The following is a 24,251-nucleotide window of genomic DNA, read 5'->3' as shown; positions in this document are numbered from 1 at the left end:
AAAAAAAAAAAAAAAAGAACACTGACTGCTCTTCCAGAGATCCTGAGTTCAAATCCCAGCAACCACATGGTGGCTCACAACCATCTGTAATGGGATCTGATGTCTTCTTCTGGCATGCAGGTATCCATGAAAATAGAGCATTCATAGTCATAAAATAAATCTGAAACAAACACTAAAAAAAACCCCAAACCTCAATTCCATCCAGAACCCACAAAAAAAATGTGAAAAAACTATCCCAACAGCCACACACACAGACCATGGCATACGATACATGCTCTACCCCACCTATCATGGACACAAAGTAAATAAATGTAAAACACTTCTGCTTAGATTTTGATGTTTTAGGCAGCTTTAGGCACAGCCACATAGAACAGCCAAGAAACTGGGACAACGTAGCCTTTTCTAGAAACTCATATGCCAAATTATCCTTAGTCCTGTGTGATACAGAGGGGGATAAAAACTCTAAATAGGCCGGGCGGTGGTGACGCACGCCTTTAATCCCAGCACTTGGGAGGCAGAGGCAGAGTTCGAGGCCAGCCTGGTCTACAGAGTGAGTTCCAGGACAGCCAGGGCTGTATAGAGAAACCCTGTCTCGAAAAACAAAACAAAACAAAGAACAAAAACAAAACAAAAAAAGCCTCTGTAAATGCAACAAAGCTAAGTAGGAAGACTTCAAGGACAACATGATTCAAACTCCATTAGGGATTTTACATGTATCTAAGAGCAGAGGGGGCTGGAAAGCCCTCAGCACTGCTGCTCTTCTGGAGGACCTGGTTTCAACTGCCAAGACCAAGACCCACAAGACAGCTCACAACTCAGTGACTCCAGGGCTAGCGGAAAGGACACACACATCCTAGGACCTGCACATACAGTGAACAGACGCATACAGGCAAAACACCCACACACCTAAAAATTAATCTAAAACAAAACAAAACAAAACAAAAAACAACAGGAAAATGCACTCCAAGGATGCTTAGATCTATGGATCTATGCATGTGGTACACACAGGGGACTTCCACTGTCTTTCAGTCTCCTCCATCCTCCTGATGTCCTACAATTATTTTATAGATTTCATACACAACCACAAAGTTTTAAATTATTATGTTTTTAATTATCTACTTGTTTATTTATTGAGGAAGGGTCTCATTTAGCCCAGGCCTCAAACTCACAGTATAGTCTAAGATGACCTTGAACTTCTCATTCTGCTCCTTTCCAAGAGCTGAAATTACAGGTGTGTGTCACCATGCCTGGTTCATGCAGTTCTGGGATGGAACTCAGGGTTGGTACATACTAGGCAAGCTCTCTACCAACCAAGGCACATCCACAGCCCCCCATATTTTCTACAAGGTCTCAATAGTTATGGATGACCTTGAACTTGCCTCCTGCCTCAGCTTCCAGATTAACTGGGAAGACTCGCTTAAATTGCCACATACCAAACCTATAATCCCTTTCTGCAGTCTCAAAACTCCCCAAATCAATAAAACAAAAGGATTTTATTTTCTTATAGACATGTAATTTCTCTCCAGTCTCAAAATCCCCCCAAATCAATTAGTGGACAGGACTTTGATTCCTTACGAGTTATGCGGTAAACATCTGGCAACACCACCTGACCTTCTAGGCTAGCAAGATGACCTGAGCTCCATGCTAAGCACCCACATGGTGGGAGGAAAAACCCAACTCAGTAAAGTGGTGCTGACTTCCACATGCGCACACAGCAAGTAACTCCCCACCCCACCCACCCACATAAACAATAAACATGATTTAAAAAAAAGCTTGGCCTAGACTGAGGCTTCAAGTCTAATTTTTTAAAAATCTAGTTAAGTGCACCAATTTGTTTCACTAAAGAAATAATGTGCCTGTGGCTGGTGAGATGGTGAATGAGTAAAACTCCTGGCATGTATGGGAGGACAGACTCCACTTGGCAACGTCTACCTGTGAATTGTAGCATACAACCCAATAAAGAAATGGTGGGAAACCTGGGCAAGTGCTACCCCAGACCCCACCACGTATGCTCACACACACCCCAGAAAACTAAATCCTGAAAAACATTTATCTTCTGGAGTAAATTGCCAAAGGACTCCGCAGACAGCATCTAACAGCTAGAATGGTGCGATAAAGTCTACTGGAATATGAAGTCACCCAAGATTTCTTAGGACTGAGTCCTGACTGGATCTCCCAGTGGGAAATCCTGTGAGTAAAGTACCAGAGACAGGAAGAGGCAAATACGGACTAGGAGATGACTCTAGGTCTGCTGACTCCTCAGACCCAGCTGTTTCAGAACTTAAATGTGTAAATAGGGAGCCGCTAAAGATTTTTGTGAAGACAGGGTTTCACAGTGTAGCCCTAGGTGTACTGGAACTTACTATGTAGACCAGGCTGGCCTCCAACTCACAGAGATTCACCTGCCTGTGCTTCTTGAGTGCTGGGACTAAAGGTGTGTGTCACCACACACAGCTCACTGGAGGTTTTAAAGTGGGTGAAATTTATTTAAAGAAGAGATTTTGGAACTTTGAGCTGGTAATGGTTTGCATAACAGAGAGAGACTAGACAGTTCGGACACTGGGAAGGGGAAATCTGTATGAAGCAACCATACAGTGCTAGGTGATTTATATGCTCTACCGTTCATTTCAAACAGCGATTAGGAAGGGAACTCCAGAGTGGCTGACTCACATGCCTAAACTGATAGACAGGTCTGATTCAGACCTGCCTGATTCGTAACACCTTTTCTGCTCCCCAGGGCTGCCTCTAAATGTTTCAAAATGATACCGCTGAACTAAGAACACAACAGAAAGGCTGCTGTTGAAACAGGGCAACCTGAGCCTGGAGTGGTGGCCCACACCTTAATCCCAGCACTTGGGAGGCAGAGGCAGGAGGATTTGAGTTTGAGGCCAGCCTGGTCTACAGAGTGAGTTCCAGGACAACCAGGGCTACACAGAGAAACCCTGTCTCAATAAATAAATAAATAAATAAATAATAAGTAATAAAAAAAGAAAAAGATCTTCCACCAGTGTTTTGTTTTACTGAAGACAAGGTGTCACAAGCTAGCCTTGAACTTATAACAACCCTCCTGTCTAAGTGATGGATTATAGACATAAACTACCATACCCTGCTAAGTTTTCATCTTGATACATACTGAGAAAAACACTCAGTGAAAAAGATTAACGCTGGCCTTGTGCAGGATGCTTCCCAATAGCTGGAAGCCACGACCTTCAAAAGAACTTTGCTATCTGTACCGTAGTCCTTTCCACTTAGCTATTGAGAGGACTTATCACAAGGCAAGTCTGAGCTTACGGATGGGTGGCCAGACCTCACATGAGACACACATTATGACCCACAACCTTGGGATCACCTGTCTCCCACTCACAGTGCTGGGCTTACAGGCATTTATGTCCCTGCCTGACTTTTACATGAGTGCTGAGGATTGAATCCAAGTCCTGTAACTACTGAACCATTCACCAGCCCCTCAGAAACCAAGCTTGGGGATGGAGAGAGGGTCCATAGCTAAGAGCACTTGCTGCTTGCTCTAGTGTGCTTTCTATTGCTGTGGCAGACATTGCGTGCTCAAACACCAACTTGGGGAGGTAAGGGTTTATTTCATCACCACTGTAGTGCATTAGGAAGAGGAGTCAGGGCAGGAGCTCAAGGCAGGAACCTGGAGGCAAGAAGTGAAGCAGAGGCCAGGGAGGAGTGCTGTTTACTGGCTTGCTCAGCCTGCTTTCTTGTACCACCCAGGACCACCTGCCCCAGCAGTGGTACCAACAATAGTGAGTTAGGCCCTCCCATATTAATTAATCAAAAAAATGAATCCCAGAGACTGCCCGCAGGCAACCTGATAGGCCCTCCCTCTTCCCAGATGACGTAGAGTTCTAAGAGTACAATCTCGGGCTGGAGAGATGGCTTAGTGGTTAAGAGCACCAACTGCTTTTCCAGAGGTCCTGAGTTCAAATCCCAGCAACCACCTGAAGGCTCACAACCATCTGTATAGCTACAGTGTATTCATACACATAAAATAAACAAATCTTTAAAAAAAAAAAAAAAAGGACATATAAGTGAACACTCATACACATAGAACATTAACACCTTTTCAAAGTCCCGAGTAGCTGGAAGCCTAGCCTCTTCCTATGGGCCCTCAGATGAAAATGAACATTTTGGGAACAAATACTTTTTCCCAAACATCTCACAAACGCCCGTGATAAAATGTCCAAGACTGCCGGGAGTGGTGGCGCACGCCTTTGATCCCAGCACTCGGGAGGCAGAGGCAGGCGGATTTCTGAGTTTGATGCCAGCCTGGTCTACAAAGTAAGTTCCAGGACAGCCAGGGCTATACAGAGAAACCCTGTCTCAAAAAACCAAACAAACAAACAAAAAAGTCCAAGACTATTGTCTTTTTGTCTACTGCACTAAGAGAAGCATTTCTGAGGCCTTCCTTGCATCTGGGAAGAGGGAAAGGAATTCAATAAATGAGAATTAACAATACATCAAGAGATTAACTTAACATTTGCCCCCACCTTGAAAGGTTTTTTTACATATTTATGTGTATCTGTATATGTTTCTGCCTGTTTGTATACCTAAGTGTCGATGGAAGCTAGAGGCCATCAGATTCTCTGGAGATAGAGGTATAGGCAATTCTGGCCCACCTGTAGGTATTGGAAACCACCCTTGGGTCCTCTGCAAGACCAATAACATGCTCTTGACTACTGAGCCATCTCTCCTGTCTCCCAAGATTTTACTATATGCACTTATTATATGCACATGTGCCACAGCATATGTGTGAAAGTCAGGAGACAACGTGCAGGAGTCGGCTCTCCCCTTCCACCACTGGGGTCCCAGGGAACACACCCAGTGGTCAGGCCAGGGAAGGGTCTCTTAGGGTTAATGTGCATCCATCCATCTTGCTGACCCTACCCTTGGCTTTTTAAAGAACAGTTACTAAGCACACTTCAAGAGAACAGTACGCTGCGCAGTAACCTGAGTACCTACAGTCTTTCTCTGCTTCCTAATCACAGTCATCTACCACTCTGTATCAAATCCAAACTTACAGGACCACAAAGCCCTGCACCATCTCTTCTTCCCACACCACTTGACTTGGATTTTCATAAAATGCCCCGAATTCCAAGTGAGTTTCTGTCCTTGAGTTTTCGTTTCTTGTTCACCTCACCTTTCCCTGGTTAGTCTCTGCTCAAACGCCACCTCTTCAAAGAATCGGTCTTCACCTGTCACCTCTGTCACTACCTGAAATAACTGAACTCACTCACTCACGGTCTCCTCCAATTAGAATGTGAGCTCCCCGAAGAGAGACACCTTGTCCACTTCTGACTCTTCACTATATTCCCAGGGTTTCGTAGAATGAGGTATTAAACAAATAAGGCAATAAAATCAATTCCACAGTTAAAAGTACTGCTCTCTCAACCAATTCCTGTCTAGAGACTGGCTTCCCAAAGCCCAACTAGAACACCAAACAGCCAGAGGGGAGAAAATTCCTTCGCACAAATGGAAAAATGAAGAAGAGTTGAGTATGGTAACCTACACTTGTAGAAAGATAACTCTCTAAGTCTAGCCTGGGCTATGAAAGACCCTTTATCCAAAATAAATAGATAGACAGACAGACAGATACCTTCCATGTCTTCATAAAATAACAGAGCATTCACAATGTGGCTCTCATACATGGGACCAGCAATAAAAAGTTATCCTTAAAGATAACTCAGAGCAGATGAGAACCGTGAGAAACAAGCAGTACTTACTACATATAAGGTCAATGCTACAGAGCACATAAACTTGGGTGATGTGACCATCGCAGGGAGAACTGAGAACTCCTTCCTAAGAAGGGAACTTGAAAGGCAGGCAGGGAGGCAGCCCCGCCAAGATCTGCGGTCAGCTGCTTCTAACATCACGAAAGCTGGGGACTTAGCATACAGGACGGGACTGTGAATACTTAAAAGAGCCGGTCATCGACAGTGCTTATGGAAAGACGAATGGCCATGGTCAGCAGTTCAGGCGAGCCCTCTGGGAAACACAGCCAGCAGTCAGCGGAACCTTCAAGCCACTTAACCAAATATGCAAGTGAAGAATCGTTAAGTTTGAGGAGAGGGTAAAAATGCCATTTCAGTGGAAGAGATTGCTCAACACGTGAGGGAGTACGGTTTCCACGCCCAGCATCACCTAATTATTTAAAAACTAGGAAATTCGTAGAGAGGCAACGACTAGCTCTGAATTACACTCCTAGGGAAAGACAGAGTGTGCGTGGGGACAGATTATCTAACTGGAAAGCCCGCGAGCCCCAGGCAGGGGGAACACCATTCGCCTGGAGGTTCCTTAGGTCCTAGGGACACGAACGACACAGCCAGCTGAAACCCGGAGGGCCAAGTCCACTCTGGCGGAGGCGGAAGCCCCGCGAAGTCAGAGTGGGCGATCTCCGGCCTCTTTTAGAACCAGGGACCCAGACCGGCTCGGCCAGGTCAGGCCTCGGCGCGGAACAGCGCTCACGTTGCGGGCCCCGGCGCGCCGAGAACGGACGCGCGGGCTTGACCAATCCGCGGACGCCTACGCGGCGGCGCGACCAATCCCAGCGACGCTGGAAGGGAAGGGGCGGGAGCTCGAGAAGCTCGCGTGAGGCCGAGCCCCAAGCTGCCCCAGCTTCCCGGAGCGGTCAGGCCCGACCCGGAGGCGGCGTGCGGGGAAGCCCGGGCGCGCGTCCTCGGGCGGAGGCCCAAGTCCACCTCCCAGCGATCGGCCCCTCCCTCAGCCGCGTCCCCGCGGCCACCCTGCTCGCTCCATTCCTCACCTCGTGGGGACGCCGAGACCGAGGAGGGAATCCCAAGCGAGAGTGGCAGCCGACACTACCCCACTCCAGCCGCTGCTCCGCCTCACATTCAAACCCTGGCAAAATGGCGCGGCGCCTAAGGTGGCGGCCACTGCGCATGTGCGAGTGAGACCGGGACGCGGGGTGGAGCCAGGAATGCTTTGGCCCCACCCCGGCTGCGAGGGCCAATCGGAACCATTGCTCGGGTCTGCGGTGACGTCACAAGAGACCGTGCCTTTTGACGCAGGCTTCTGTTTTGGGTTTCTTTCCTCAGACCCCGGCAGGTTCTGCGAGTGGCTCGTAGTGTCTTCTAACTGTTGGATGGAACGTGCTCGCTCACGCCTGAGAGAAGGGACAGAGCAGAGCGTCTGTTCTTGGACAAATAGAATAAACGAATGAGTAAGAATTTCAAGCTAGGGGATAGCACGCTTGGTTAAGTAAGTAATAGCTGCGCAAGCAAGAAGACGTGAGTTCGAATCCCCAGCACTCACATAAAAGCCAGCCTGACTACAATTCCGTACCTGGGGAGGCAGACACAGGAAGATCGCTGGGGCTTACTGGCCGGCCAGTCTAGCTAATTGGTGAGCTCCTGTTTCCATAAGAGATCCAGCCTTGAAAACTAAGATAAGAGAGCAATGGATGAAGACACCCATATTCATTCACTCACACACACATGATTTCAGAAGCTGAAGGCGATGGCACGTGCTTGTTACCACTTGGCACTTGGGAGGCAGAAGCAAAACAATCGCTATTTATTTGAGCCCAGCATGGTCTACACAGAGGCCAGGCATAGCTACACAGTGAGATCCTTTCTCAAAAAAAAAAAAATTTTTTTTTTCAGACGACGATGTAGTTGGTGGCAACTTAAAGGTAACTGGGATGTTCATTTGACCCTTGAACAAGAGAAAACGTATCTTTTCAAAAGCCAGGAGACAGTTGTGTGGCTGTACGCCTCGCAAGCAAAGAAAGGTGAAGGTCTAGAAGCAGGTTTGATCAAGACTGAAGCCTAGTGCTCTGTAGTAAGACCGGGCTGAAGAAGGAAGGCGCCTCCACAGCCAGCTTAGCTTGCCTTCTCTGTTCCTCTCTGCTACAAGCTTACCCCATTTTACAGCACTGATATGTGTTCCTTCCTGTCTCTGGGTCCAGGAGTAGCTGGCTCCCTTTGCGTTGTAGCCAGTAAAAGACAGGCTGCCCAGCTTGCCATGAATTCCAGGTCACAAACACTCATTTTCATAATCGATATTTCATGGGAATGCTTACCCTCAAAAGCATGCATTGTTTATGTAAGGTTCTCATTAAACTGGGTTTCCTGTATCTTACCAGGTTGGCTTGACTTCATTCTATCATCCTGAGTTAATTTATGTAACAGGAGGGGTGCGTGGGTGCCATGGTAGCTGTGTGAGGTCAGTTCTCACCAGCTTGTGGGTCCCAGGGATTGAACCCTGGCCCTCAGTCTTGGCAGCAAGTGCTTTTACCCTTAGCCCTCCTCCTCCTCATGCTGTCTGCAAGGCGTGTGAGTTTCTGGAATGAATGAGCGTCCCCTAGCAGCCCAAGGACTCTTACACAACAGCTTAGGTCTTACTGCTCTCCTTTATAGCCGTGCCTCTAACACTCAGCACACCCCAACTGCTCAGTAAACATGTTCTGGGGTTTTTTGTTTGATTGGTTTGGTTTGCTTTTAACTTCTGGAGACAGGGTTTTTCTGTGTAGCTGTTGCTGTCCTGGAAGACAGCTCTGTAGACCAGGCTGGTCTCGAACTCACAGAGATCTGGTTGACTCCATCTCCCAAATGTTGGGATTAAAGATGTGCCACTGCCACCACCACCAGGCTCTGTTGCTAGGTAATTTTTTTTTTTAGATTTATTATTTATTTATTTATTACATATACAATATTCTGCCCGCATGTATGCCTGCATGCCAGAAGAGGGCACCAGATCTCATTGTGGATGGGTATGAGCCACCATGTGGTTACTGGGAAATTGAACTCAGGACCTCTGGAAGAGCAGACAGTGCTCTTAACCTCTGAGCCACCTCTCTAGTCCAAATATATGTACATTTTTTTTTTTTTTTTTTTTTTTTTTTTTTTTGGTTTTTCGAGACAGGGTTTCTCTGTGTAGCCCTGGCTGATCCTGGAACTCACTCTGTAGACCAGGCTGGCCTCGAACTCAGAAATCCACCTGCCTCTGCCTCCCGAGTGCTGGGATTAAAGGCGTGCGCCATCACGCCCGGCGAGTACATTTTTTAATATTAAGGTTTTTTTATTTTCTGTGCACCACATGCATGCAGTGCCCAAAGAGGCCAGAGGAGGGCACTGTTTCCCACAGAGCTGGAGATGACACATGAGAGCTGGAAAAGGTACCTGGGTCCCCTGGAAGAGCAGCCAGTGCTTTCACCCATGGAGGAGCACCTCTCCTGCCCCTCCCTGTGTGTTGGGTATGCACATCCGTATAGGTAAAATATCGTGTGTAAGTACAAGCAAGGCCCTGGATTTTTTGTTTTGTTTTGTTTTTTTGTTTTTCAAGACAGGGTTTCTCTGTGTAGCCTTGACTGTCCTGGAACTCACTTTGTAGACCAGGCTGGCCTCAAACTCACAAATCCGCCTGCCTCTGCCTCCCGAGTTCTGGGATTAAAGGAGTGCGCCACCACCATCCGGCAAGGCCCTGGATTCTGTTAGAAATAAGTTCAAAGTTCTAAAGAATGAGACCACTATTCCAGTTGAAATGTCTCAACACGGCAAGACTTTACTTTGACCTAGACCCTGGACTAGAGCAGTGGTCCTCAGCCTTCCTAACGCTGGGACCCTTTCATATTGTTCCTCATGTTGTGGGGACCCCCCAACCATAAAATTATTTTTGTTGCTACTTCATAATTGTAATTTTGCTCCTATTATTAACATAATAATATAACGTAAGTGACTGTCTTCCAGTGGTCTTAGGTGAGCCCCACCCATGTTGAGAACAGTTGTTCTAGATTCTAGAGTGCATTGCTCAGAAACATGGAAGAGCATTTTCTGATGCAGGCGATGATCGGTAGGGTCTTTCCTCCATTGGCTGGTATCTGACCTCACACTTCTCCATTGGCTAGTTTCAAAAGGAAATGAAGAACTGGGCATGGTGGTACATGCCTTTAATCCTTATCAAGGTCAGCCTGGTCTACAGAGAAAGTTCCAGGACAGTCAGGACTACACAGAGAAACTCTGTCTCAACAAAACAGAACAAGAAAACAAAGGATATGATGGAGAGAAGGGGTTGGGCTCTTAATTTTTTTAAGTTCCAAGAGAGCAACAGGGCCTTTACTTAAACAAAGGTTTTACAGGGTAAGGAGACTAAACCATTTATATAAAATCTTACAAGGTTGGAGAGGATAAAATATATGATTTTTTTGTCATAAAGAGAAATTTTGGGGCTGAGAAGATGGCTCAGCAGCTGAGAGCACTGACTGCTCTTCTAAAGGTCCTGAGTTCAAATTCCAGCAACCACATGGTAGCTCACAACTACCCTTAATGAGATCTGACGCCCTCTTCTGGTGTGTCTGAAGACAGCTACAGTGTACTTATATAATAATAAATTAAATCTTTGGGCCAGAACGGGCAGGGTTGACAGGAGGGAGCAGAGGTCCTAAAATCAATTCCCAACAACCACACAAAGGCTCACAACCATCTACAGCTACAGTATACCCATATACATAAAAATAAATAGGGGGCTGGAGAGATGGCTTAGCGGTTAAGAGCACCGACTGTTCTTCCAAAGGTCCTGAGTTCAAATCCCAGCCACCTCATAGTGGCTCACAACCATCCATAATGAAATCTGACGCCCTCTTCTGGAGCATCTGAAGACAGCTACAGTATACTAATACTAATATATATAATATAATAATATAATATATAATATAATAATACTAATATAATAAAGAAATAAATCTTTAAAAAAATAAATAAAATTATTTTTAAAAGTGAAACTACAGAAGCCAAAAAGCAAGATTAGTACAATTAGAGAATTTCCAAGATCTATGGAATTTGATGGACTAGGTCTTGGTTTTAAAAAAAAAAGCGGGAGCTGGGCATGGTGGTGCACGCCTTTAATCCCAGCACTTGGGAGGCAGAGGCAGGTGGATTTCTGAGTTCGAGGCCAGCCTGGTCTACAGAGTGAGTTCCAGGACAGCCAGGGCTACACAGAGAAACCCTTTCCCGGAAAAAAAAAAAAGACAAAAAAAACAAACAAAAAGGACAAATTTTACACTGTATGATAAAAAAATCTTCATGTTTCTTACAATTTGATGCCCAGTCCAAATATCACACACACATCACACACACACATATATACACACCATACACACACACATATATACATACCACATATAACAGACCACACACACACCACACACACACATATATACACACCATACACACACACATATATACATACCACATATAACAGACCACACACACACCACACACACACATATATACACACCATACACACACACATATATACATACCACATATAACAGACCACACACACACCACACACACACATATATACACACCATACACACACACACTACACATATAACAGAGCACACACACACACACACATATATATATTTATGCATGCAAACACACAAACACTATCCACACACATATACACACTTCACATATGCACAAGCACACATACATACACACATACACACATACCACATACACTAGATACAGGCTGGTACCCTGCAGCTAACACCAGTCTGAAAACCCAAACGCTGAGGCAAGATGATCAGGTCTGTCTGAGAGTAAGCACCCCAACACACACTATGTCTCTATGCGGCAACAGAAGCGCCATGCTAGCGGGTACTTTGGAAAGGCCGATCTGCAGATCTGCAGGGTGTGTGGCGAAGCCGAATGAGTACCACGACCTATTCTTAATGTCAGCTACAACTGAGAATGATGGTGTTGGAAACACAGATGATAACTAAGCAGAAGTCTAAGTATTCATTCATAATTCATTCCCTTGTTTTCGATGACTAAGGAAACAATGTCTCTACAGCATGGAAGATCATTCTGAAAAGACGCATCTCCTATCGCGGGCTCCATGGAAGATCATTTCTTCTTCTGTTTCCATTCAGACGGATGTGGGCACATCCGCTCATACTTGCAGAGAACAAGTGTCCTTTGGCCCAAGTGAGAAGGAAAGAGCGGACATAGCTAAAATCAAGAAGCATCCCACTGAGGCGGGTTTGTCTTTGGTTTTAAAATAGAGGCAGTGGGCTCAAGAGACAGCCCAACCGTTAAAAACTGGTGCTGCTCTTGGAGAATACCATGTTCCGATCCCAGCATCGGCATGGTGGCCAGGAACTGCTGTAACTCTAGTTATAGGGTATCCTATGCCCTCTCTGGCCTCTACAGGCACTGCACTCATGTGAAGCTCACAAATACATTCAGGCAAAACACCCATTCACGCCAAATAAGAATAAAACTTAAAGAGAGAGAGAGAGAGAGAGAGAGAGAGAGAGAGAGAGAGGCAGTGTTAGTTCTTACTGAGTACAGCCCAGCACCAAATGTGCACTGGACAGGAAGCAACTATGTTTGCATCTTATCTCCTGCTTCCTCTTAGTCTGGCTTCAGTTTTGTTTTGAGCTGGGCATATCACCCTATAGTCCAGGCTGATCTAGAACTCAGTGTAACCCAGGCTGGCCTTAAACTTGCAGTAGTTCTGTCTCAGGCTCCTAAGTGCTGATGTTATAGGCCTGGACCACTGTGTCTGGCTTGTCGGTTTTTGAGGTCATTTCTCTTTTTTTATTATTATTAATTTATTTATTATATAAATACACTGTAGCTGTCTTCAGACACACCAGAAGAGGGCATCTGATCTCATTACAGATGGTTGTGAGCCACCATGTGGTTGCTGGGATTTGAACTCAGAACCTCTGAAGAGTGGTCAGTGCTCTCAACCACTGAGCCATCTCTCCAGCCCCTTGAGGTCATTTCTCATGGCTGGCCTGGAATTAAGTTGATGTGTAGACAGCCTGGCTTTGAACTCCTGCACCATCAACCAGGTGCTAGGCTACAGCCCTATGCTGGATTTTTCTCTTCCCTTATTTAAAAAATGAGAAATTGGAGCTGATTAGATGGCTCAATAGCTTACTGGCACTTGCCACTAAGCCTGACAACTAGAGTTTTATGCCCAGGATCCACATGATTGGAGAAGAAAACAGATACTTGAGAGCTGTCCTGTCACCTCACACGTGTGCCATAGTACACTTATCGGTGTGCACAAGTAAGTGTAATTAAAAATGTTCTGAGGGCCAGGTATGGTGCCTCCCACTCATGCCTTTAGTCTCAGCACTTGGCAGGCAGGCAGACACAGGTAGATCTCTCGAGTTCAAGACCAGCCTGGTCTACAGAGTGAGTTTCAGGACAGCCAGAGCTACACAGAGAAACCCCATCTCAAAAACAAAACCAAACCAAACCAACAAACACCTGTTACTCTGAAAATGGCTTTTAGCGGCTTACAGATGGATCTCAGTTGGTAGAATGCCTGTCTGGCATAAACTGACCTCTGGCTTTCATTCTCAGCCCTCCATCAAACCAGGTCTGCTGGCTTGCTCCTGTAGTTCTGCATTTGAAAGACAGAGCTACGGGAATTGCTGAGTTCAAGGCCAGCCCGGTTACAGACTAAGACCCAGTCACAAGCAGCCAATCAAATAAATGGAGTGGCTGAGGTCGCAGGTGTTCACCACCAGGCTTATGGTTTGTTGTTTGTTTTGTAGTGTGGGATATATATAATATATATATAATACAGGATCTCAATGCGTCCAAAAGCATGTGCTCTACTGGTTTTTTTTTTGTTGTTTTTTGTTTTTTTTTTTTTTTTGATTTTTCGAGACAGGGTTTCTCTGTGTAGTCCTGGCTGTCCTGGAACTCACTTTGTAGACCAGGCTGGCCTCGAACTCAGAAATCCGCCTGCCTCTGCCTCCCAAGTGCTGGGATTAAAGACGTGCGCCACCACGCCCGGCTGGGTTTTTTTTTTTTTAAACTTTATTTAATGTATGAGTGCTTTGCTACATATTCATCTGCCTGTCTGAAGAAGGCATCAGATCCCCCTATAGATCTATAGATGGTTGTGAGCCACCACATGGTTGCTGGGATTTGAACTCAGGACCTCTGGAAGAGCAGCCAGTGCTCTTACCCGCTGAGCCATCTCTCCAGTCCCATGTGTTCTATTGTTGAGCTGCATCTACCCCAGGCCCGTCATACTTCTCCTGACACCCTTCCGATTCCATTATTCCCAAATCCTCATTTCCACAGGGAGTGCAGCCTGAGGCCAACTCACTTCTTAGACAGCTTCATTACAGCCCTTTTCTAGATTCTCCTTCCCCACAGGCAATCTGCCCACAGGCCAAGCAGGTTAGCTTATGAAGGGTGTGGTCTCTTTGAGGCCTCCCTGAAGTCACATGGGTTTGTGGAGACCTTTTGCTCATCCACTTCTAGGTTGTGTGAGCTAGGAGGAAGACGGGCAGTTAGCAGTGGATGTGAAAAGGGTCACACACACACACTGTTGGGGCAGGAGAATTACAAGTTCAAGGTTGTTCTCTGAAACAGAGCAAGTTCAAGGCTAACCTGGGCTATATGAAATCATCTCAAAAAAAAAAGATTGGGGCTATAACTGGCCAAGTATCCACCTTGCCTTTGCTTTGAAGTTCATCTCTCACCATCATGCCCAGAAGGGTCCTAAATGTTATCATTTCCTTGCAATAGTGAGGGACCACCGTGGAAGAGAACGCAGAGGGAACTGAGAGCTGGAGAAGGCGCTGTGGAGGAACACCGCTTCCGGGCATGGCATGGCTGGCTCCTGCAGTCTTGAACTCACAGCTACTGTATAAGAAGCATAAGGGCACACTGCGACTCCCAGACTACCCAAACAACGGACCCCAGCAAGTTAGATGTCTCCAAGAATCTCAAGTTAGGAAACAAAAAAAGCCTGGACAAACCAGAGGGGAGCCCTCGAGGGACACCCTCCCCCAGCTCCACCCCCAGACTTGTTAGACTTCCTTGCAATGGAGTGGACCTGAGAGGAGGGTCAGCGGTTGGTGGGACCACACCTTGACCACAACTGCGGTTATGAATACTTCTTGCCTTCTACTTTAAGGTTTTTGTTTTGTTTTTTTTCCGAGACAGGGTTTCTCTGTATAGCCCTGGCTTTCCTGGAACTCACTTTGTAGACCAGGCTGGCCTTGAACTCAGAAATCCGCCTGCCTCTGCCTCCTGAGTGCTGGGATTAAAGGCATGCGCCACCACGCCTGGCTTTTAAGTTTTATTTTATGATTGTGTGACTGTGGGGGAACACCCAGTGTGGAGGCCAGAGGAACCATTGTGGAGCGAGTTCTCTGTCTCCCCCTTTACGTGGGCCCAGAGGTCAGACCCAGGTCACCAGGCTTGCAGGACAAGCACTTATATCTACACCATCCTCTCTGCCTGGAGCCAAATCCTACTCCCAAATGCAAACTAAGAGTTTGTGTCTGCCATGCCAACAAACTCAAACTAGCCCAACCCGTGGCTTGCCAGGATATAAATGATGACACTGGGGGCAGCTTTACTTTTTAAAACTTTATTGATTTTTCCACCTGATCAAAGCATGGGGTATTTAACAGTATTATACATAATATTTTTTACATAGAAAACTTTACATAGCATTTCATATTATATAATTCTGCTTTATTCTTTCAAAAATGTTTACATCCATTGGGCAAGGAATGCTTTTCATTAAATTACCAATATTAAATGCACTTAATCATTGTGTATAGATGAAATCAAAGAAGCTGGTAACTAACTCTGAGACATTTTTAAAGAGCAAAAACATACATTTTACACATAAAGAAATGTTTGATGCAAATACGCAAGATAAAATTTTTTAAAAACTTAGAACACTGAGAAAATCCCACACGTTTGAAGAGTGTCATTTTCTGAGAATAAGTGTTTCCAGAGGGATTCATTCTCTATGCTGCTCGGCTTTGGTGTGTCTGCTTCCAAAACCCCAAAGCTACTGGCAGCACAGCGCTCCAGGTTACACGTGAGCTCCACAAACAGTGAAACAGAGGTCAGGAGGACCCAGCGCCTACTGCACCCAGGATCCATTAGCACTGTAACAACGAACACCTGAGTGGGGCGGCCATGCCTACGTGTGTCAACGTTCTTTTCATAACTAGAAAGACGACTAAATGTACAGCCATAATCACAAAAGAACAACAACAAGTGTTTAGGCTTTTTTGAGGGGTGGGGGGGTTCTTTACAGATTCTCTGAATTTTGTACAAAAGTCACAGGTGGAGGGAAGTGGTGTTTCTAGATATTACTATACAATTTCATAATGGCTGTTCTTTGGTTGTACACGAGGGAGGGTGTGTTTGACTCTGAAGATGCGCATCGGAAATCCCGTCTCCTACTCACTGTTTGTTGGTCAGATGCCAAAGCTGGTGATTTCCTTAACAGACACGAACAAAACTGCTCGCAACAGCAGCTCGGGAAGAGAAACTTCTTTAGAGAACCCAGCACATACAGCCAACACTTAAAGCATTCTAAAAAAAAAAAAGTAAGGCCTTGGAAGACGCTACACCATTGCTCCTGTGCTACAGCGGGGCAGGCCCCATGTGAGGATACACAGCTGCCCCCGCTCTGCGCTGGTGTCTGGTGGGCTCGAGCCACGTTTGCCATGAACAGACTTGTTCACCACAAGGAGTTTATACTGCATGGCTTCTTTCTGGAGGTCAGGGATGCCACTGGCCACTGACAAGAAAAATTACCCTGAATGGTTTTACATCGTTTTAAAAGATCTATTGCTAGACAGTTTGAATACATCACTCGGAAAGGTTCATCTTTTACAGAACAAAATTATAACGAGATTGGAGCTGAGACTCTCAGCAAGGAGAAAATTCACTGACACATTCTGTACCCTGGATGGGGCAAAAATTACAGAGGAGGCAGGGGACAATGGGAGCACTGGGCTAGTGTAGATGAGTGAATGGGATGTCACATGACGGGAGGGAAAGCCACCAGTCAGGGACACAGCTTAGGCGGGATGCACCCACTCAACGTGCATGCATGTTCCCTGACTACATGCGAGGAACAAAAGCTGCAGGAACCACCGACAGCTGAGGGCCTGTGAGCGGCAACACCAGGGAGTACATCTCGGCAGTGCCGTGAAAAGATGTACCGGGTTCCAGGCCGTGTCAGTCAAATGTGCTCACATTCTCCTCTCGGTAACATTGTCCCCCAGGCCCTCCCTCCGAGGTACACAGCCTGCTCGGCTGAGGTGTGTTAGCCATAATAACCTCAGCCTGCTTGATTTTCCCCCTTTGGTAGAGAAATTAAAATACTTTTGGGGAAAAAAAAAGCACAAATACAAGTTCTGCTGGCCAAACCGAGCATGTGCCAAAGCTGTCAGAAATGAGAGAATAGCAAAAGCACCAGGCATCCTGCTCTGGAGAGAAGAAAGGGCCCAGTCTCACAGACACCTTCCCAAGGACGACTGACTTCTAAGGCACCAGAGTGACATCAATACAACCCCAATTCGTAGGACTCGATGTAGGCAGAAGTCTGTTTCCAATGCGCTTCATGACACAGTTTAGCCTCTCAGTTTAGCTCCAGGTGAGCGGAGGGGGAGGGCAGACCAGGAAGCCTGTGTTCTTTCTCTCATGGGCTCCGAATCCATTAAGCTTCTAGCGGGGCTGCTGTGGGTTGTTAGGAGCACTCAGATTTCATTCTACTGTGGTTCTGGACATGGCACCATTACCAACATAAGGATCCCAGAAGCTAATCTTGCCAAAGAACCCAGCTCCTGGCTCAAGTTAACAGAAGCTCTAGGTGCCACCTCTGCCACTGTCACAGCCCAGCTGTGCTAGTCCCGCAGGGGCTCCAGTCCCACTCATGATGCGTGCTGAGAGGGGCGTACAAACTGTCCCTCCCTCTGGTGGTCCCTTTAGCAGGACTGCAAAGCAGCCATATTAACACTCTGCTGAGGTAAAAACTAAAAAGGTTTACTCAAAGATAAACCAACTCTACGTCAGTTACTTCATGCTCATCACCTTTTCATAGTCTAGATTTCAGAAAAAGATGTGCAATGCATTCTGGGAAATTTAACGGAACATCCACCCACAAATACTTCAAGGAAGGCTAACACCTTTTTTTAGATTATCTTTTTCCTACAGACTGTCTCTCCAAGTTACTAAACCAGGGAGCCACGAGGCACTACATTTTCTTAAAACCTTGCAAGCTCTTAAGTCTACTAAACTCTGCCTTTATCAAATTTTTAATAATATATCTTTGTAAAATATTTTAGAAACCACTCAAACAATTACAAAACAAGACATAAGGAACACTCTGTCTTTCCCATCTTTATCTAGGCTGACCCAAAACTGACACAAACATTCAGACTTCTCTAACACAGTCAAACAACAAAACACCGAGCGCACTTAGGTGGCTGTGAGCTATTACAAGGACTTTTATTAACATACTCTCTAATAAACAGGAACCTATACAGCAATGCTCATTGCCTCCCAGGAGAGCGACTTCCTCTGACAAAACATTTATGGCCAGTCTTAGAGGAAACGGTGGCATTCACAAGGACAGGTCTAACAGGTCAGCCAGCGGAATGCAAGAACAGGTGGAACGGACTCCCTGCCCACCGAGTTACTGGTATGCGATGGTTTAATGAGACACCGTGAGTCTCCGCTGGGGACTGTGCTGACCAGGGTTCACGCCACTGCCCTCCAGGTCCAAACCCAGCATAGTGGGCAGCTCCTCATCTGCCAGCTGGGACGGCATGGCGGATGTTCTACAGAACCACAGCAGTGGCCATGCAGCCAGTGCTACCAGGTCGATGACAGTGCTGCTGGCACTTGCGACGGCTCTTCTGGAATCCATATCTTATACACCAGGCCTATCCGCAGGAAGAACTTTCGCAGAACTGCTCGGAGCTCAGGGATCAGGTCAAACTGCATAATTTCACACAGGTAGGGGTAGTACATTGACGCGTGTGCTTTGAACTTGCAGGAGGAAGCAGAGAGCCAAGTTAGCCATGGAACACCTTCCTTTCTGCACCCGTTTTCCAGATGTGTCCATCTCAGCTTAAGCTACGGCACCCTGGAGCACTGTTGCTGCGCTTTCTTGCTACTGAAACTTACTCTAGCTGGGCAGTGTGGTCTATGACTAAAATGGGAAGATTGCAAGTTCCTGGCCAGGCGGGGCTACACGGAAGACTCATGAAAACAGGCCTTGGGTGGAGCTCAGATGGGAGAGCACTTGCTTAGCGCATAGGAAGCCTTGCATTCAATCTCCAGCCTACTTAGAGTAAAATAAATACATCTTACAGTGCTGAGGTGGAAGCAAAAGGATCAGGTATTCTTTGGTCACAGTATGTCCTGGGCTAGCCTAGGCTATTTGAGGCCATGACATAAAGTACCACAGCCTCCCATTGTAATGATACTGAGTCCCTTTTCTAACAGCCTTGCTGTCCTCAGCAGGCTTCTTCCATCCTGCAGAGTGGGCTTCTAGTCTACATCATCACTGCACGGCCGCAAGCCACTTCTGTACTGAGGTCAGTCCTATCCCAACAGCCACACACACACACACACACACACACACACGGTCCACATGTCATCCTTTCTCAGCTGGGGTTCTTGGGAAGGCACCCACTTTGCTAATGAACTGTCTCCAGCAGTCATCTCAACTGGAGGAAAAGCACCCCTGTCCCTGTGACCAGAGCGAATGGGGAAGAGGAGTTCGCCCTGTACCTTTTCATCGCTTATCTTGAGGGTTTTGGTTAGAAGTAGCAGCAGGAGGCTCGTCCATGCTTCCCGATGGCTCTCGGAGTTCACAGTAATGAAATAGGCGAGTGCTTCACTGCACACTCTAGAGGTAAGAGACAGGCATGTCAAGACAGGAGTGGGCACTTCACACCAGGGGACAGCCAGATTCCTTCAGCAGCCTACTGAATGCCTACACTGGCTGTGTTGGCCTGGGCAGAGCACCAGGCCCTCATTTCTGTCAAATGACAGAATGGCTCTGGAACTGCCAGTGCGGCCCTATCAGTCCGCAGCACAGTAAGCACCCTCACTGTTACCGACTCTTTCTTCACTCCATAGCTACGTCAGACTGCTCCCAGATTTAAATGTTACACCACAACCCTGACTAGAGAAGCTGGGAGCCAATGCAGGTGATTACCCTCTAGGCTTGAGTTAAGAAATGGGTATGGGGAGAGTGAGGCAGGAGAATTGTGAGTTCAAGACCAGTCTGAGGTCAGATACAGGGAGACTGTCACAGGGAAGGGTGGGAAAGAATAGTTTTCTTTCTTTTAATTAAATAATTCCTTCAGCCAAGACTTATTAGTACTGGGTGTGGTGGTGCACACATGTAATCTCAACACTTAGAAGGTAGAGGCAGGAGACCAGAAATTCAATGTCACCCTTGGCTTTATGGTCAATCTGAGGCCAGCCCGGACTATGTGAGGCCCTATCTCAAAAGACCAAATAAAAGTCTATTCTTACTCTAAGTCATTTGGAAAGGGAATAAAATTGTAACAGTAAAAAGGAAGCAAGAATCCCACTCTTTTAGAGGACATATGACTATTGTGGCCCATTCTCTTCCCTCTTTGTTCCGGGGGTGTGTGCACATCATCTAGGAGATGAACCTAGAGTAGATCACTGCTCTAGGTAGGCAAGTGCTCCATTGCTATACCTTGTACCCAGCCCTCCTCCCCAAATGGCTGCCAACATTCCATTAGAGAATACACCAACACTGATATAGTGATAATTGATAAACCCACTTGACAGTTAAGATCTCTGAATGACCTCCTGAGTGCTGCTGTCCTGTGCTGGAGACTGCTGCCTTCCTGCAAGGTCAGGGCCACATGCTAAGGTTTCAGGAGCGAAAGGCGGCTTGGGGGACTCAGAGTCCAGAGTCCAGCAGTAAAACATGCACAAGGCCAAATTCACATCCAGCATCAAAGAAAACCACAAACCCGGGGCTCCCCAGCCTGCCGGTGATGCCCAGGAAGCAGGTGGAAACTGGCAGCCTACTGCTTGCACTGTGGCACGTGTGTGGGCTGATCCTGCTAACCCTATGATCCCCCTCTTCCTAGAAAGAAGGAGTGAAAGGGTGCCAAGTCTCACAGTTGATCCTTGGACCTCCACCCAGGAGGGTCGGTAACCTACCCTCCCCCGTCTCAGGACTCAGAGATGAGCCCCAGGAGGAGCTGGAACGCAAAGCAGTGGCCCTGCCCGTCCTGCCTGCCCTGCCTGCTCTGCTCAGGATTGATTCTCCAACCTGAAAGATGAGGCAGCAGAAGGAAGCCAGCCATCCAGGGCTCCTTACTGAGTAGATATTTCTCCCCTACTCTTTTGTATGTAGAAGTGGCTGGCTTGCAACTCAAAGAGATCCATTGCTTCTGTCCCCCAAGCGCCAGCATAAAAAGCGTCTCTTATTCTTTTCCATTCACAGAATTAGGATGCAAAATAACAACAGAAAACAATCTTACCTTAGAAGTCGCTGTTGTATTTCGTCCCAGGAATCCCTGCGGTTCTCATCAACGTACATTCTAAACAGGATCCTTAGGCAACAGGCCAGGCTGCTGGTTTCTTGTTTGAGAAGATTGGGTTTGGACTTGCCCTTGAAGCCTAGAGATAAGGCAATCATGTCAGCAGTCAGCAGTCAGCGGTGCAAGTTACCAGCCAGGACAGTACTGAGCAGACGGCCTTGGGAGGCACATGGTGCGGCCATGATTGTACAGGTGACCTGTGCAGACGGGGTAGTTCAAGGCCACTAGAGGGCTCAGCAGGTAAAGGTACTTACTGAGTAAGCCTGAGACCTGAGCTAGCACCCCAGAACCCACACAAAGGTAGAAGGAGAGAACTAACTCCACAAAGCTCTCCTCTGACCTCCACAACACACACACTGCGGCATGTGCACACTCAATTTCTAAATTATAAATGCACATACAATTTTTAAATTTTAAAAAAGAATGCTATCACTTTATTTAAGTTAATGGCTTTTTAAAAAATTTGCCTACAAAGTACATATAAAAACGTGATTTAAAAAGAAAAAAAATATAAAAATCCCAGTCAGAGATGTGCCAAACACTCTGAACAAAAATCCCCACAGACAATGGTATGGACAAACCCTTCCCACAGGGAAAAGACATTCTAAACGTGGTTTAAAACAGTGACTTAAGCCAGGCATGGTAGTGCACACCTTTAATCCCAGCACTCAGGAGGCAGGTAGATAGGCCAGCCTGGTCTACAGAGTGAGTCCCAGAACAGCCAGGGCAACACAGAGAAAGCCTGTGTCAAAAAAGAAACAAACAAAGACCCTAGGATGAGGCCCAGGGGCACACACCTATAATCTCAGTAATCAAGAGGCTGAGACAGGGAGATTACTGTGAGTTTCAGACTAGCCTGAGCTACCAGCAAATTCTAGGTTAGCCAGGGTGATAGCAAAAAATAATTTTGTTTCAACAAAACAAGGCATCTGGGGAGAATGTTAAGGGGACGACAACAAAAGTCTGTAATGGTCTATGCAAAGTTCAGAATAATAAAACTCCTACACTTTCCACCCTTGGAAAAAACAAATATTACATAAAAATATGGGTTAGAGAGACGGCTCAGTAGTTAAGGTCACTGGCTGCTCTTCCAGCCCGCTCAGGATCGGTACCCAGTACGCATATGGAGGCTCACAACTCTAAAACTCCATTGCCTAGGGATCTGGTCCCCGCTTTTAACCTCCTTGCATACCAGGCATGTAGGACACAGACATAAATGTAGGCAAAACACTCAGACACATAAAAAGCAAAATATGAAATTAAAGGCATATAAAGTATCAGAATTTTCCAAAGGCTTTGGTGTTGCAGGGCTGTGGCCAGCGTGGCCTGTCATGAGCCTGTGTGCCTCACCAGCTCGCCAGAGGACAGTCCGCTGCTCATAGTTGGAGTTGAAGGCTTTGGAGAAGGAGTGGGACTCCTGCAGGCAGTCCAGCAGCTTGAAGAGGTGCTGGGAGGACATGAACTTGTACATGCCCTGATTCTCCGTCTCGATGTGGATCTCTGCATCTAGGGTGTCTTGCTGGAGGGGAGAGACAATATGGCGAGTGAGGAGCTCAGTGGGACTGAGGCATTCTGGGAAGGCAGACAAGGCACTGCAGGTCTCCCAGAACCTCACTTGGAACTGTTTCCACTCAGTCTGTCTTTGGCTGGGAACCACATCCCGAGAGACTGTGGTGCTGGGCTCAGAGGCCCATGCTCCTGTGCTGTCTCTGTGGCCTAAGTGGGGTGTACTTTCAGCACCTCACATGGCACCATGGGTGTCTTTTCTTTTCTTTCCTTTTTTTTTTTTTTGAGAAAGGGTTTCTCTGTATAGCCCTGGCTGTCCTGGAACTGACTTTGTAGACCAGGCTGGTCTCAAACTCAGAAATCTGCCTGCCTCTGCCTCCCAAGTGCTGGGATTAAAGGTGTGTACCACCAAGCCCAGCAGGGGTGTCTTTTCAAATGTGTTCCCTGTGACAGAAGGCCTGAATCCCAAGCATACTGAAAGGCAGGGAGAGGGAAGCAGAGCTAAGCTGGTCCTTAGATCTAGCTCAGGTGTCCCTCAAGCCTGTGACTGCTGTCAGCTGCAAAGGAAAAACAGCTAAGCATGTATAAAGTGCTCCAAACTGTTAGTCAATGTGGAGCCGAAAATCTGAGACCTACCCAGAGATTCAACTGTAACCTTCATAAGAAGCTGAAGAGAGAAGACAGTAAAACTTCCCCAGTTGATCTGTAAGTCTGAAGCAGTCCTTACCAAAATCCTAGCCGATGCAGACACTCACCTGCTATCCCAGCTAAGACAGGATGATTGCAATTCATGTCAAGGCTAGTCTGGGCTACACATTAAGTTCCAGGCCAGTCTGACCTATACAGGGAGACCCTATTTTACAAAGCTGATGTTAAACTCCACACATGATCTGCATTGGCAGGTAAACTTGAAAGTGTATTAGAGGGCTGAAATACTGAAAAATATTGGAGGGATGGCTTACCCAGCTTCCAAAACAAATGCTAAAAAAGCTCCAGTAATCAGGATAGTGTGGTGCTGGCACACAAATGAATCAGCCAGCACGGAGACATAAGGAACAGCCTTTACACTGATGGTAAACTGACTTCTAATACAAGTGCCAGGAAAATTCTCCAAGGAAAGAAAAGATTGTATCAGTCAGTACCGAGGACATGTGACCATCCCATGCCAGAGACAAAAACCAGGTCCCACCTTAACCATTAACAAGAACTACAACATTTAAAGATCTAAGAGTAGGGGCTGGTGAGATGGCTCAGTGGGTAAGAGCACCCAACTGCTCTTCCGAAGGTCCAGAGTTCAAATCCCAGCAACCACATGGTGGCTCACAACCACCCACAACGAGATCTGGCGTCCTCTTCTGGAGTGTCTGAA

General features: G+C 46.6%; 2 protein-coding genes across 3 annotated transcripts in view; both read right to left on the bottom strand.

Moving 5' to 3' along the window:
• The window catches only part of Cse1l (chromosome segregation 1 like), a 39,744-nt gene extending 32,819 nt beyond the window's left edge, over nucleotides 1-6,925 (bottom strand). The window contains exon 1 of the mRNA XM_021183210.2: nucleotides 6,782-6,925. The gene's annotated coding sequence lies outside the window, so the exon portion shown is untranslated. The remainder of the gene's footprint in view (nucleotides 1-6,781) is intronic.
• Nucleotides 6,926-15,380: 8,455 nt separating this feature from the next.
• The window catches only part of Arfgef2 (ADP ribosylation factor guanine nucleotide exchange factor 2), an 87,277-nt gene continuing 78,406 nt past the window's right edge, over nucleotides 15,381-24,251 (bottom strand). For both annotated transcript variants that reach the window (XM_021157087.2, XM_021157089.2), the window contains 4 exons: nucleotides 22,727-22,895; nucleotides 21,317-21,455; nucleotides 19,575-19,692; nucleotides 15,381-18,827 (listed from right to left, as the gene is read on the bottom strand). In XM_021157087.2, coding sequence (XP_021012746.1) covers nucleotides 18,651-18,827; nucleotides 19,575-19,692; nucleotides 21,317-21,455; nucleotides 22,727-22,895 — 603 coding nt within the window. In that variant the 3' untranslated portion in view covers nucleotides 15,381-18,650. The remainder of the gene's footprint in view (nucleotides 18,828-19,574; nucleotides 19,693-21,316; nucleotides 21,456-22,726; nucleotides 22,896-24,251) is intronic.

Source organism: Mus caroli, chromosome 2 (assembly GCF_900094665.2).
Source record: "Mus caroli chromosome 2, CAROLI_EIJ_v1.1, whole genome shotgun sequence".
In the NCBI taxonomy this organism is placed as follows: Eukaryota; Metazoa; Chordata; class Mammalia; order Rodentia; family Muridae; genus Mus; species Mus caroli.
This window is presented reverse-complemented; position numbering and strand designations above follow the sequence as displayed.